The sequence below is a fragment of the Carassius gibelio genome, chromosome A7 (assembly GCF_023724105.1).
Source record: "Carassius gibelio isolate Cgi1373 ecotype wild population from Czech Republic chromosome A7, carGib1.2-hapl.c, whole genome shotgun sequence".
In the NCBI taxonomy this organism is placed as follows: domain Eukaryota; kingdom Metazoa; phylum Chordata; class Actinopteri; order Cypriniformes; family Cyprinidae; genus Carassius; species Carassius gibelio.
In genome coordinates this window covers 11,722,420-11,737,650 of record NC_068377.1, presented here as the reverse complement: position 1 = coordinate 11,737,650, position 15,231 = coordinate 11,722,420, and the positions used below count along the sequence as shown (strand labels likewise).

General features: G+C 35.5%; 1 protein-coding gene across 3 annotated transcripts in view; it reads right to left on the bottom strand.

Moving 5' to 3' along the window:
• Nucleotides 1-6: 6 nt before the first annotated feature.
• Nucleotides 7-15,231, bottom strand: part of trmt44 (tRNA methyltransferase 44 homolog) — an 81,201-nt gene continuing 65,976 nt past the window's right edge. For 2 of the 3 annotated variants that reach the window (XM_052603175.1, XM_052603177.1), the window contains 2 exons: nt 8,097-8,203; nt 7-7,325 (listed from right to left, as the gene is read on the bottom strand). In XM_052603175.1, the coding sequence (XP_052459135.1) occupies nt 6,932-7,325; nt 8,097-8,203 (501 nt within the window). In that variant the 3' untranslated portion in view covers nt 7-6,931. The remainder of the gene's footprint in view (nt 7,326-8,096; nt 8,204-15,231) is intronic. The other variant, XM_052603176.1, reaches the window with a different exon arrangement.

The following is a 15,231-nucleotide window of genomic DNA, read 5'->3' as shown; positions in this document are numbered from 1 at the left end:
TTTAGTGATTTTTCTAATATTTACTATGTCTTGTCCCAAAGCGGTGAATTTAGAGGTTTTTGCATACCGGTCCTGTATTTAGCAACAATTATTATTATTATTAACTCTGTTATTATTCTTCCGTAAACATCTAGGATCACAAATAACAATGATATTCGTAAAATGATTAATTATCAATTGACAATTTGTTATTATCATTATGGTCTTGTGAACATAATAATGTGGGCTGCGAGAAAAATGAATATAAAGAGTAGTGCTGCTGAGTGAAGGCATGTTTCAGCCCAGTAACATGACAACACATCATTCCTCACAGCCAAAAAAAAAACAGATCGAGTTCAGTTCAGCTGGAGGGGGTTGGGTTTTTTGGGGGTAGTTATGTATGGCTTGTGGGGGTCGAGATAAAGGTGTCAATCTCTTGCTCTTTCAAATGGGCAGTGTCTTAAACCTGCTGAGCAGGTTTTGTTAGGACTCGTTGTTTTGGTTATACACTCAAAAATGGTCTGTCCCCACATAATATTTTTCTAGTTCTAGTCGTTCATTTGTTATATTCAACTAATCAGAGGTTTATATTAAATTTACATAATCAAGTCTTAATATATTCCACGCTCAAGCACATACATTAAGTTTGCAAAAAAAGCACATGCAGAAGTAGCCTAATAATTGTGAAAAAATGAGACATGTAAATGATTTATTAATAAACAAATGTTTTCTTTGTCGGCTGCAAGATCAAATTCACAGTGCTGGCTCTCTCAGATGAGAGAAATGCAACATTCACAGATTACACAATACTTGTTTTTATTTAAATAACATTTCAAGCTTTCTGAAGATATATTTTTCATGTAGGCTTATGTGAGAGTAAATTCATTATCAGGAAAAAATTTAAGTGATAATACCTTCAATACCACGACTTAGGTGCCCTTGAGCAAGGCACCGAACCCCCAACTGCTCCCCGGGCGCGCAGCAAAAATGGCTGCCCACTGCTCCAGGTGTGTGTTCACTGTGTGTGTGTGTGTGTGTGTGTGCACTTCGGATGGGTTAAATGCAGAGCACAAATTCTGAGTATGGGTCACCATACTTGGCTGAATGTCACGTCACTTTTTCACTTTCATAAGTCTGCGCCTCCCAGTCATTAATGCGTATTAATACTTTTTGTAGAAAAACTTGAATATGAATATTGATTCACATCAAAAAACTTTTTTTTTTACATGCAATTATCCAAAATAAAACCAAACAAGATTTGTAATGAAGATAAAACAAATAAGAATAAATGCTGCACATCCAGCATCACACACACTCAGTGCAAATCTAGCACATATTTTACACACCTACATTTAAATGCAGCTGCAATTTTTTATTTATTAAATTATATGAAAGCAAGTACGTGCTGGGTGATAAATCTATTTTATCGATTAACTCGAATTTGTAATTTACATCGGTTTGTTTAAAGGAAAATTGGTTTTCTTTTTAACATCCACCGAAGCTCCACTCCCATTATCAGTAGGCTATCTGATTTTGAAATATTTAAGAACTTCATCGATCTGTTTAGATAAAATAACTGACAAAAATTTGCACAGCAGAAAGCAGCAATTAAATATGTAATGCTTACAATGTTATTAGTTATGGCATGTGATAGGGAAAAAAAGTTTACACACAATAGCCTAAGCCACTTTGAAACTCTCCTGTTATTTAATTTTTTCTTATAGGCTACGTTATGAACATAACATTTCAAACATACTGAAATACTTTATCCACGAAGCGAAGGCAAAGCATGTTTCTGGTATCAGTGAGCATGTAGCTGACAGACTCTGCTGCTGAGTGAGAGATGTTTCACCCAGCGAAATATAGACGACCACCAGCACAAGCACAGCATATCAACCAAAAAGCAACCTGCAGCAATGCTCGCTGCTCGACTCACCAAGCCTTACTTTTGTAGGTCGCACGGCAGTAAATATGATGATATGACCATGCAGTCAATACAGATATTTAATAAAAACATTAAAAAAGCAGGACTGTAACATAACCCATTAAAAAATGCATGCCAGGTCTACACCGGACACAAGTGGCGTGATCCAACAAAAGACAGCAGAACTCAAACAAACTGAATGAAATTCATTGAAGTCAAGGTTACAATACAATATAATGACACTCGACCAAGCAGCCTTGCGCCGGTTTTCTAAATATTCTGCATTTCCTTTAAAGGATGTCACAAAGCATATAATAGAAACGCCATCCTGCCTCTTTAATTACTGAGCACATTGCTTCCAATGATGCGCCGCGTTGCGTCTTTTACTACCGAACACATAATTTCCCTCTACTGTACGCGCACTAACGCCTTTCATAATGGTGCACGTCATTTTGTCTGACTGTACACGTACAGTAGGTAGACATTGAAAACGCCTCCTTTTACCGCCGCACGTACCGCCGCCACGGCATTTGTAAAGTGCATTTGCTGCTTTTGACCACTGAGTGGCGCTTTAACCACAAGTTATCAAATAAGTGCATTAAAGCACATTTTCACAAATTGACATCAGTTTTGCCTCGCTGATCAGTGGTGGACAGTAAAGGAGTAGCTTTACTCTGTTACTGTACTTAACCCTTGTGCATTGTTCAAATTCACTACCCTTTCGTTATGTTTGGGATGAAAACATCCACTCAATTAAACTGCTGTAAAAATGTATCAGATTCATTTTTTTTTTTTATTATTATTATTTTTGCATAAATCTGTTAATCAACTTCAGTCCTGATCAAAACTACCAAATGTTTTTAAAAAATCCAAGATTTTAACTCTTTAATTGCCAAGTTCATAAATGATGTCACTGATTTGGGGGAAAAATACACTAAAAAGGGCTTATTTTCAATATAAAAGTAATTGTTTAAATATGTTTTACTTTTTATAACAGTCTTGGGCATGTCAAAGATTAGTAGCAACATAGGCTTTGATGCATTTTTAGTTTTTGTGCAGCATTAGATTTTAATTTGTTCTCCCTCATTTACTGTTTGTGGCTGTTTCTGGCCCCATTGACTTCCATTATAACAACATTTTTTGATTGCAAAGCCATGACACCATATAATCATGCATTCTTGATGGTTGGTGGTTTTACCTTTTGAGAATAGGTAAAATTTGTTATTTGTACAGTTGATCACTAGGTGGGACCATTAACCCTTTAGATAAGCATGTGCAAAAAAAGACTTAGTTTCTGGCTTTTATATGAAGTCACATGGAGTATAACAGCAAATTATAGTGTTTGTGTGTGTGAGAGATTCTTGATTGGTGGTTTTCCCTGTTGGGAAGTGGTAACATTTGTTATTTTTACAGTTGATCACTACGTGGGATCATTAACCCTTTAGATAGGCCTGTGCAAAAAAAGCTTAGTTTCTGACTTGTATGGAGTTACATGGAGTATAACAGCATATTATATTGTGTGTGTATGTGTGTGTGTGTGAGAGAAAGAGAGAGAGTGTGTGAGAGACCTTTGCGCACTTACCTTGATGTATTTGAGAATATCAAAATGTACACCTCAGCTTTCAGAACTATATGGAGTAAACAAAAGTGTATTTATGCACCTGCTGCCTTTTAATGGTGGTGAAAGTATTGGGTTCTTACGGAAGCGCTGTTTCCGGGTCCAGGCCTCAACTCGCTTCACTTGAGAATACGACCTCAGCAGCCGTTTATGAGCACTGTTTATTCATATTAATAATTTAAGCTAAACGCTTTCAAACTTACGGTATACGCTACAGTCTCCGTGCTCACAGCGTCCCAAACACAAACAATTTTTATATATATTTTTTATATATATATTTTCATTGTCTGGCTATCTGGGACTTCGGTATGGAGTTAAATGTTAAAGCTGCGGTAAGTAACTTTTGACGCTCTAGCGGTTAATAAACAAAACTGCTTGCGTCTTGCGAAAGAACATCGTAGACGGAACTACTTCTCTCTGTTTATGTCTATGAAGAATCACAAAGGTACTGGGTTACTTCGCCGCGGTACCCCCGAAGCAATCTAAAATAGTCCAAATATAAACACTTATTATAGGTGCACGCTAGTGATTCAGGACAAGCTAAAAACACGGTTTGGAAAATGGATTCATGGTGTACTCGCTTATTATATACATTTTTCTACATTTTGAACACAAACTAAGTTACGGACCACAGCTCTGATTGGTTGTTTATTACCGGGAGCAGATGAATTTATGCAAATAGCAACAGGACCAATGGGAGGAGCCAGAGGAGCTTGATTTTTTCACAGATTATCTTTCTCATATTCTACAGTCAGGACATAATGACAGGTTTAAAAAATATGTAATATTATTTTTACAAAAGTTACCTACTGCAGCTTTAAGATTATAAGTTTTTCGCTAGTATTTTATTACATTGTGAGTTTATATTAGCACATTTTGTTGTTTTCTCGTGGGTAACTGATAGAGCGTTTGGACATGGAAGCGCTGCTACGTGACATCAGACTTAACAAGCAAATTGACTAAACAGAAGCAAAGTAAGTGGATTTAAACACTTGCATGCTATCGTGCTGCTCATTTAATGGCGAGAAGAGCAGCAAGCAACACAAGAAAGGGCTTGACTTGTACGAAAGTTTTAGAAATGATTATGCAGCTTGACCCCTCCGGCGAGCTGCAGCTTATTTGAAGTTGGTATTGCATTTTGGTTCATAATACATTAAGTTCATAAATTTGATGCAAAGTAGATTTTTTTACAGGATGTTAAGGGTTTAAACTGGCATTACCATCAAGAAAAGACGAGCATTTCACACATATGCCATCCGTACTTTTCACCATCAAAAGGCAGCAGGTGCATAAACACACATATTCTTTTTTTATTGTTTACTCCATGTATTCCTGAAGATTTTTTTAAACCAAGAATGAACCGAAATGAAAATGAAATTAAAACATTTAGCTTTTTATGTATATACAGTACAGACCAAAAGTTTGGACACACCTTCTAATTCAAAGAGTTTTCTTTATTTTCATGACTATGAAAATTGTAGAGTCACACTGAAGGCATCAAGGGCTATTTGACCAAGAAGGAGAGTGATGGGGTGCTGCGCCAGATGACCTGGCCTCCACAGTCACCGGACCTGAACCCAATCGAGATGGTTTAGGGGTGAGCTGGACCGCATACAGAAGGCAAAAGGGCCAACAAGTGCTAAGCATCTCTCGGGGAACTCCTTCAAGACTGTTGGAAGACCATTTCAGGTGACTACCTCTTGAAGCTCATCAAGAGAATGCCAAGAGTGTGCAAATCAGTAATCAAAGCAAAAGGTGACTAGTTTGAAAAACCTAGAATATGACATTTTCAGTTGTTTTACACTTTTTTTGTTATGGATATAATTCCATATATTCCATATATAATTCCACATGTGTTAATTCATATTTTTGATGCCTTCAGTGTGAATCTACAATTTTCATAGTCATGAAAACAAAGAAAACTCTGTGTAAAGGTCTTTTAATTTTTTTAATTTTTTTTTAAATTAAGACTGTAGCCTTATCCTATGTTTTTGAAATTAACTCACTGTAAATGTTTTAATATTTTTTAAAGATGTTACAATGTAATAATGTTATTGTTGCTTTACTTCCTCCTTTTATCTCATTTTACAATTACATTCGTTCCGCAATCCGTCCCTTTGCGCCACCTGGCGTTAGTTTCGCGAATGATTTTAACACGCGACTGAATTACAGTTAACGCCGTGGCACCGGTAATGCCCATTTATCTTATCCACCTACTGTACTGTCAGCGCGCAGCACCTGCTACCACTAAATTGTATTATGTTTATCCCATATTGTCATTAACATACATACTGACTTCAACATGGACCAATATATAAATAGACTGCTTTTGTTATGCAAGTATGAGGGTTAGATTATTTCATTTACAGGTCATTTAAAGAAAATATTTATTTTCATGCATTTTAAATGTTTACAAATGTGGAAACCACTCATTGCATCACACCATCTCCTGATTGCATTATTCTTTGTAAAACAGGGGCTTTATGGAGAGTGTACACATAGTATAACCCTCAAGGGACTATTTGGCCAACCTGCTTATTCCTGATTTAAAAGCAAAATGATATTGATAGTGTAAAAAAACATCAACTTTGAAGCACATGCTGATTGATCGACTAACATTACTCAACATTTCTTACTACCTTCCAACAAAACTACATACAATGATAGTAAAATAGTAAAAAAAAAAACATCCTAATAGTAATTTAAATGGAACCAGAAAATTTCTAACAATTCCCAACCCTACTATTGCATTTTGACATTTCCAACCTTTAAATTATGTTGACAGTAAGTAATAAATAGTATTGAGCATCAAGTAGTTGAGTATTGTGCATTTTTTCTTACCACTATTTTTTAATAGTTGTTTAATGATTTTAATGGAACCGAAACAAGAAAGTTTATAACGATTCCTAACCCTACACAAGACAGGCATTTCGACATAATGGTGGGTATATTTGACCATTCAAGCACGAAAGAGATCTTTTTTAGCAATCACATGCTGTCTGAGAGAGGGACTTTCAGTGCACGTGCTTCAATTGTGTGTCCATCAGCGCGAGAATCAGATTGAGTTATTTTATACTGCTTATTGCATTTAACTTTATTAAACATCATGCAAGTCCCAAATTTGCGATCACATGCTGTCTGAGAGAGGCACTTTCTGAGTGTGTGTCAGTCAGAGTGAGCACCACATTGAGTTCTTCTTCACTGCTTATAGCGCTTAACTATCAAGAGGTCCGACTCTATATTTTCTCATTCATGCATGTTTCCTTATCACTCAATGGTATATATAAAAAGTAGTACTATGATAAACCGATATATTTGCATTCCGCAGAATACATGATATAGTATCTCTAACGATAGACACTTTATTCCACCAACTTCTGTGATTCTTTAGGTTTTTTAGGTCACATTGTTTAAACAACAATTACAATATTATCGTAGACTATATTGCACACACCTAATTCACATCTGGCTTCAATATATTCCTGGAGCAAAGTTGAAGAATAAAAGTGGATATGATGCAAGGCATTTATTTTTAGAGCACTGTGAGAAACTGCTAAAAGGAGTGAATCTCCAACAATCCAGTCTAGTGACCCAGCTCTACAGATACACAACCAACCTACACGTTTAGTGGAAGGGATCCTCAGACAGTCCTCCTCTGTGTAGAAACCACACATTGTGCTGACATCAGTTACGAAGTCAATATACTCCTTATACTGAGACTTCTTACATTGTCTGCGCTGGTACTTCCCACAGAAGTCATAAAAGCAGCAGGGAATCACGAAGTAGCGGCATGAGTAAGATGATCTAAATGAGATAGGATACAGGACATAATTTTACAATTAAGAACAAATATATATCTTCAAAAACATATTCTGTTTTATATTAATAAAATAGGAAAAACATTCTGTAAGTAACTGTACAGTGTATTTTTTGTATTGTATTTTAAATCACTATAAATTAATTATATATATACTATTGGTTTCCAATTATTCTCTCTACATGAGCATTGTAAGCATTTCAATGATGTATTCTCACTTTCACAAGAGTCCAACACAAAAACAATAACAACAAATAGTAAAATGCAACATTAATAAAAAATCAAAGTGGCATAATCATCTGAGACAAATTCAGTTCAAGGCACCAAGTACAAGTGTGCATTATCATTACAAACTCACTGTATATGATTAGACTAGTGTCTGAGGCTGAGAAGACCCAAAAAGAACAAAGTGCTTTATTCTCAACTTAACTGGAAACAGTGCTCACTTTGACTATAGTTAAAATAGGACTGTTGGGCCTGCAGTGTGAAGCAAAATCTGTTTGTGATTTTTGACACACTGAAACCATTAGAAGGACCATACCATGGCAATAAAAAAAAAAAAAAAAAAATTAACTAGCACTCAAAAGTTTGGGGGTCAGTAATCTTTTTTTTTTAACGTTTATGAAAAAAGTCTCACCGTCTTACCAAGTCTGCATTTATTTGATCATAACTGCAGTAAAAGCTATAATACTGTGAAACTTTATTACAATTTAAAATACCTGTATTTTGTAGTCTCAACTCTTATGCTGATAACTTGCCTGGCTGCTATTACAGGGATCCATGGTGTAAGCTCATCGGAGTGGTTTCCAATCAGCCAGTCTGTGGTGGGGAAGAGGAAGTCATTGCTGGGTGTGATGGCATTTTCCTGCAATAGATGAGATCATCACATCTCATTATCACTGGCTGAAAGTTTAATGGCACTGGTACTGGTGACAGTATGAAAATGATTAACAACCTAAAGCTCCATTAACAATTTAACATTTTATAAATCCTGTAGCTGTGGGATTCATGTATTTTGAAAACCTGTAAGCATAATTCAAGGTGATAGTTGTAATGGATGTGATTTCAAGAGAATCTGCAATATTCATGCAGTTACATGCAGGGCACAAAAATGTAATTGTGTTGTATGGAATTACATTTGGTTCAATAAAAAATTAACGTAACTTTATAAAACTGAATGTAATTTTTTCAGAAACTATAAAAAATATGCCATTACAAAAGAAAAACACAATGAAAAAGAAAATAAAATGAACTCAGTCGCACAAATTTAACAGGCTCTTCAAAATATACTTCATTCTTTGTTAAAGTCTTTCAAAGATTTGTTTTCGCTAATAGTGGATTCTGAATGCATTGCCACAGATTTCACATGGCGCACATATTGGAAAGCTCTCGCGGAGATTAAATCTGGTCTCTACCGCAAAAATTTTCACAGACAAAGTGAAAACTTTATTTTAAGCTCAAACACAGGTTCTACCCTGTAAATAAGTTTATACAAAGATTTAAATCTGACATTGATCTTACATGCTCTTTTTGTTCGAGTTCTGAAGAAACTACACTTATTTTGGTCATGTCACTACACTCAGAAACTTTGGGATGATATTGGTGTGTTTGCCAGGCTTCTCAGTACATATGAAAAACATTATTTTTGGGTATTATGACTCTGACCCCACAAACGAAAATATCAGTTTTGTTATTAAAAATATTTCCTAAAGAAATTTCACATTCACAAATGCAAATTTTCCAACTGTAAACCTGTCTTCTCTGTTTTCCTAAAAGAAATGGAAAACTATTTGAATCTAATCTCAGTACTAATAAGAAAGCTATACGGACTGTTAGAATTTACTCTGCCTTTGATCTCCTTGTGTAATGTTGTTTAGATTTTGGCCCTCTTTTCTTTAGTTCTATTTTAATGTATTATTTTTTTGTGGTTGAAATTATGTGATGTATGTTTATACTTTTATATGTTTTTGTTCTCTGAATTAATAAAAAAAAGAAAAAAGGCGGCAGTGGCTCAGTGGTTCATGTAGGTTGTCTACAAACCAGAAGGTTGGTGGTTCGATCCCCGGCTCCACCTGACCAAGTGTCGAGGTGTCCTTGAGCAAGACGCCTAACCCCAGCTGCTCCCGACGAGCTGGATGGTGCCTTGCATGGCTGACATCGCCGTCGGTGTATGAATGACTGTGTGAATGGGTGAATGTGAGGCAATTTGTAAAGCGCTTTGGATGGCCATGTGGTCTGTTGAAAGCACTATATAAATGCAGTCCATTTACCATTTACTAAATATATAAACAATATTTGACCTTCAATCGTCTCAGTCTCTAAAGATGAGCTCTCAGGAGACACTGAGCGGCATCATGTTCCTTCTCCACTTGGTCTTCAAGGTAGCTTGAAGTAAGCTTATGTCATTGAATTAACCAATAACATTGATACAAGTTTTTCATGTTACAGTGTGCAACAGTCTGTTGTGGGTTATTATTGCCATTCAGTAACACAAGCTTACTTCAAGCTGCCTTGAAGGACAAGAGCTCATCTTTACAGAATGAGACGATCAAAGGTCAAATATAATTTACATATTTAGTAATACAGATCACAGCAAGTGCATTCCAATATGCGTGCCACTGAGTGGCATCTGTACTTCCCGGTCAGAGAGCACCTGTCCATCAAAAACTCACTATCCAGTCAGAGTAGATCACTGTTAAGCCTGCCCCCTGCGTGGTTAGTGTAAAACTTAAATTTTGAAGTCACTGAAATAAATAAGGTCATAAAACACATACAGAATATTTGTTACAAGACTGTACAACTTGGAGCTTGTAGCCTACAATTTTTGCTTCAAAATGATGTGAAAATCATCTTGTTTACTCATTCACAGAAAACAATAGATTGATTTAAATTTTCTAAGACACATTTTGTTTAAAAAGGGCATATGCGAGAAGGCGTCAACTATCATGAATATTATTGTGATTTACAGAGAAGACAAAGGCCCGCATAATGAGCTGCTTAATGAGCCTTTTTAGTCAGGTGTGTGACAGAGGGAAAAGTTACAAGAAAGAACGAGAGGACAAAATGTATATATTTTTATGTTTGTAGATTATTTAAAATATTTAATTATCCCACAAAATAATTTGAGATTCACTTGAAAGTGCAGTTAAACAAATTATGACAACAACATTCTTTTGCATTGACTTGAACACTTTGTTGGCATTAATGGAAGTGCATTAGCATGGTTTAAATCGTACTTATATGACCACCATCCGTTTGTAGCAGTGAATGAAGATGTATCATATCGATCACAAGTGCAGTATGTAGTACCTCAAGGCTCAGTACTAGGGCCGCTACTCTTCATGCTTTATATGTTACCCTTGGTAGATCTCATCAGGAAACATGGTGTTAGCTTTCACTGTTATGCTGATGATACTTAGCTCTATATTTCTTCGCAGCCCAGTGAAATACACCAATTTGAAAAACTAATGGAATGTATAGTCGATATAAGAAACTGGATGACGAGTAATTTCTTACTGCTAAATCCTAAAACAAAAACAGAGGTGTTAATTATAGGACCTAAAAACTCTGCTTGTAATAACCTAGAACACTGTCTAAGACTTGATGGTTGCTCTGTCAATTCTTCATCATCAGTTAGGAACCTAGTTGTGCTATTTGATCGCAATCTTTCCTTAGAAAGCCACGTTTCTAGCATTTGTAAAACTGCATTTTTTCCATCTCAAAAATATATCTAAATTATGGCCTATGCTCTCAATGTCAAATGCAGAAATGTTAATCCATGCATGTATGACCTCAAGGTTAGATTATTGTAATGCATTATTGGGTGGTTGTTCTGCATGCTTAGTAAACAAACTACAGCTAGTCCAAAATTAAGCAGCAAGAGTTCTTACTAGAACCAGGAAGTATGACCATATTAGCCCAGTCCTGTCAACACTGCACTGGCTCCCTATCAAACATCATATAGATTTTAAAATATTTATTTTTACTTATAAAGCCCTGAATGGTTTAGCACCTCAGTATATGAATGAGCTCCTTTTACATTATAATCCTCTACGTCCGCTACGTTCTCAAAACTAAGGCAATTTGATAATACCTAGAATATCAAAATCAACTGCGGGAGGCAGATCCTTTTCCTATTTGGCGCCTAAACTCTGGAATAACCTACCTAACATTGTTCGGGAGGCAGACACACTCTTGCAGTTTAAATCTAGATTAAAGACCCATCTCTTTAACCTGTCTTACACATAACATTCGAATATGCTTTTAATATATTTTATTTAATATTTTAAAAAATGTTCCCCATAAATGTAAAGAACATGTTGATGACCTTTTGCCAGTGTCTAGCTATCATTAGGGCCTGAGCACCGATGGTGCAAGCACCCTCTTGTATCTGCTACGTCTATTCTTCTTCTTCTACCAATTGAATCACATTTTTGAGGGCTTAACCTGTTAGCCAGCACCCCCATTATGGGACTCACAGATGAAAGTGCTCTACCAAACTCATAATTGCAACAGTTTCCTACTTCAGAGTGTTACAAACATAATTTTGGTGTCTCTGGAAAGAAGACCCTTTGGATTTTTATCAACTAGATTTGATAATGCTCAAAAATATTAAAAGTTATAGACACTGAAGTGCCTTGATTTTTTTTTTTACCACACTTAAATATTTTTTCATTTGATATGAAAGTACATGAAATGATACCTGGAGCAATCTAGAAAAGTAATGGGTTGAAAGTCACAGGTCTCATGAATTTATATTTCAAATCTGAATAAGATATCATGAAAAATGAGACTCCTGTAAATATTTTTATGAGATTATGTCTACACCCCCCCCCCCCCCAGATATAAAAAATATTTACCAATTGTATTGAAGGCTACTTAGTCATTAACCATACCACTGCATAGATCTTTTTCCCATTATAAAACACTAGACAGAAACTTAGATTAAGAAGAATAACAAGATTAAAACTAGATAAAAAAGTTTGTCAAGACAAACTTTAACCCTCTGGAGTCTAAGGGTATTTTTAGAGCCTGGAGAAGTTTTGTCATGTCCTGACATATGTGCTTTTTTCAGTTTCTTATACATATCTAAATGGGTAAAGTCTAATCTCACTGTAATCGGCACAAACTGGGCTATAATAATATGTGAAATGCATGTATGTACATGATTGTGTTTTTGAGAAAAAAAAAATTATGCGTGGTTAGTGAAAAACTAAAAATGTTAAAATCACTTGAATAAGGCCATAAAACACAAAGAACAATGGTTCCCGGGATTTTTGAGAACTGGAGCTTGTAGCCTAAAATTTTTCTTTCTAAATTATGTGAAAATCTTGTTTACTCACTCACAGAAAACAATATATTGATTTAAATTTTCTAACACACTTTTTGTTGGTAAAAGTCATATGTGAGTAGGCGTCAACTATCTTGAATATCATTGTGATTTACACCTGAGAAGACAAAGGCCTGCATACTGAGCCTCTCATTCAGCTGTGCCACTGTGAGTGAGGAGTTACAATAAAGAATGTGAGAACAAAATAAAAGTATATAATTTTATGTTTGTAGTTTATTAAGAATATATTTAATTATCCCACAACATAATTTAATATCTACTTGGGGGAGCAGTTAAACAGTTTATTAGAAACAATCAAAGCTGACTTTCAAACAAATTGTTTGGCATCATTACTTCAGTCACACAATCCTTCAGAAATCCTTATAACAATCTTATTTTCTACAAAAAAAAAAATATATTATTAATGCGGAAAAGAGCTCAGAATATTTTTCTGGGTTTTTAGGGGGAATAAATTGAAAGAAAAGCATTGTTTTTACATTTGTTACAGTTATCTATTTGTTACATTTATATTATTTACATCAAGCTTTTGAATGGTATAGTATTGTATATTGTTATTGAAACTTGATAATGTTTCACTTGATTATACATTATACATCAGGAATTATAGTTTGGAAAAAGTTTTTGGAAAAAGTCTAACTAGTAAAATGTTTACAAGTTATGTGAAAACTAGTACAAGTATATAAATAAATAAAAAGAGACTTTTTCATGTTTATGATCTCTGCTGAATAAAGTGCTTCATTCATTTTTTTTCCTGAGGAAATCCATTTCTCAAATCCTCAACCACATCACATCTTTTTGGGGTGATTTATGTCTTATTCCTCTCACCGCGAAGCAAACAGTAAAATAAAAAAAACTTGAACAGTCTGGCTGCTTTTTCTTCTGTGTGGGCGTATTCAAGCCGCGCTTCAGTTTGAATCTGAATAGCGCGTTCAGCGCGGGGGCGTGGTCACATTAGATATAATGAAGGGAGACATGAAAAACAGACATCGCGTTGTTTTCATATGGCTTACTTTATCACAGAATATCTGTTTTCGGTGGTTTAAAAAAAGACATGTCAAGCTTTCTATAGATATCTCTCTGATGTATTTTCGTTGAGTATTCACGGAGTTACAGTTCATTTTAATGACGTGTTTGTAAATGAAGATCATGCAGACAAAGGCTGCAGACAGCGCACCTTGTTTGTTATCTTTATAAGTGCACTTTATCTTTATTTTATAAGTTTTGTTGTTATTATGGCTGTATCCAAAAAAAGTAGACCCTTTACAGATTCGATTGATGTATTGCTCTTATCTTCACGATTTTTTTAAAACTGAGAGTGTAATTTAAGTTCTTTTCGGGTTATCAGGAGAAAATGACTCAAAACGCATATATGCGTTAACCAGAAAGTTTGAAGTTTAGAAAGTTTGGAAAGTTTGAAAATGTGAAAAGTTGAAAAAGTTTGAAAAGATTTAAAAGTTTAAGAAGTTTAAAAAAGACAGTGATTAACATATTGCTAGCATTACAAGCAAGTGACTACCATGACATTTGCATGATTAGCAAAGTTGCTAGCATGTTGCTAGCATGATTAGCAAGTGACTAGCGTGTACTTAGCATGATTAACAAGGTATCTAGCATGTCGCTAGCATAATTAGCAAGTGGCTAGCCATGTCGCTAGCATGATTAGTAAGTTACTAGCATGTCTCTAGCATGTTTCTAGCATGATTAACATGCGACTAACATGTTGATAGCATGATTAGCATGTTTCTAGCATGATTAGCATGTGACTAGCATGTTTCTAGCATGATTAGCATGTTGCTAGCATGTTGCTAGCATAATTAGCAAGTGACTAGCCATGTCACTAGCATGATTAGCAAGTTACTAGCATGTCACTAGCATGTTGTTAGGATGATTAGCATGTTTCTAGCATAACTAGCATGCGACTAGCATGTTGCAAACATGATTTTAGCATGATTAGCATTTTTCTAACATGATTAGTAGGGATGCACCGGGTTGACCGGCCATAAATCAGAACCGGCCGGTTTTTGCTTAAAATACGCGATCGGCAATCGGCCAGTTTTTGGTCTTCATTAGGCCAATTTTTCCAGGAGTGCGGCCGCGTGCACAGACTACATTGTAATCGTTCGCTATGTCATTTGTATGGAAGTATTTCAAAATCTGTGCGCAGGACACTGGCAGCCGATCAGTACTGGAAATGCAGAGTTTAATGTCTGAGGCATAGATAGCCAGGTAGCCCAGATAGCAGGAAGCAATCAGCTGTTGGTGTACTGACGCACAAATAAGAGTCTCTTTCCTGTGCGCACTAAAGCTGTGCGAGCTTATGGTTACCGGTCCGAGCCCTGAACACGAGTAGACCGTGCGTGTGTTCAAATCAACTTCTCACGTGTTGGATGCGAAAAAAACTGACTAAACGTTTTTTTTTTTTTTTTTTTGCAGTGGGACTTGCATACACGTTTGAAAAGCCAGAAGTAAACGACAGTTCTGTATAGGATGGTTAATTTTATTTTACCTTAAAATTACAAAGACTTAATTTGATTTAAAAATCA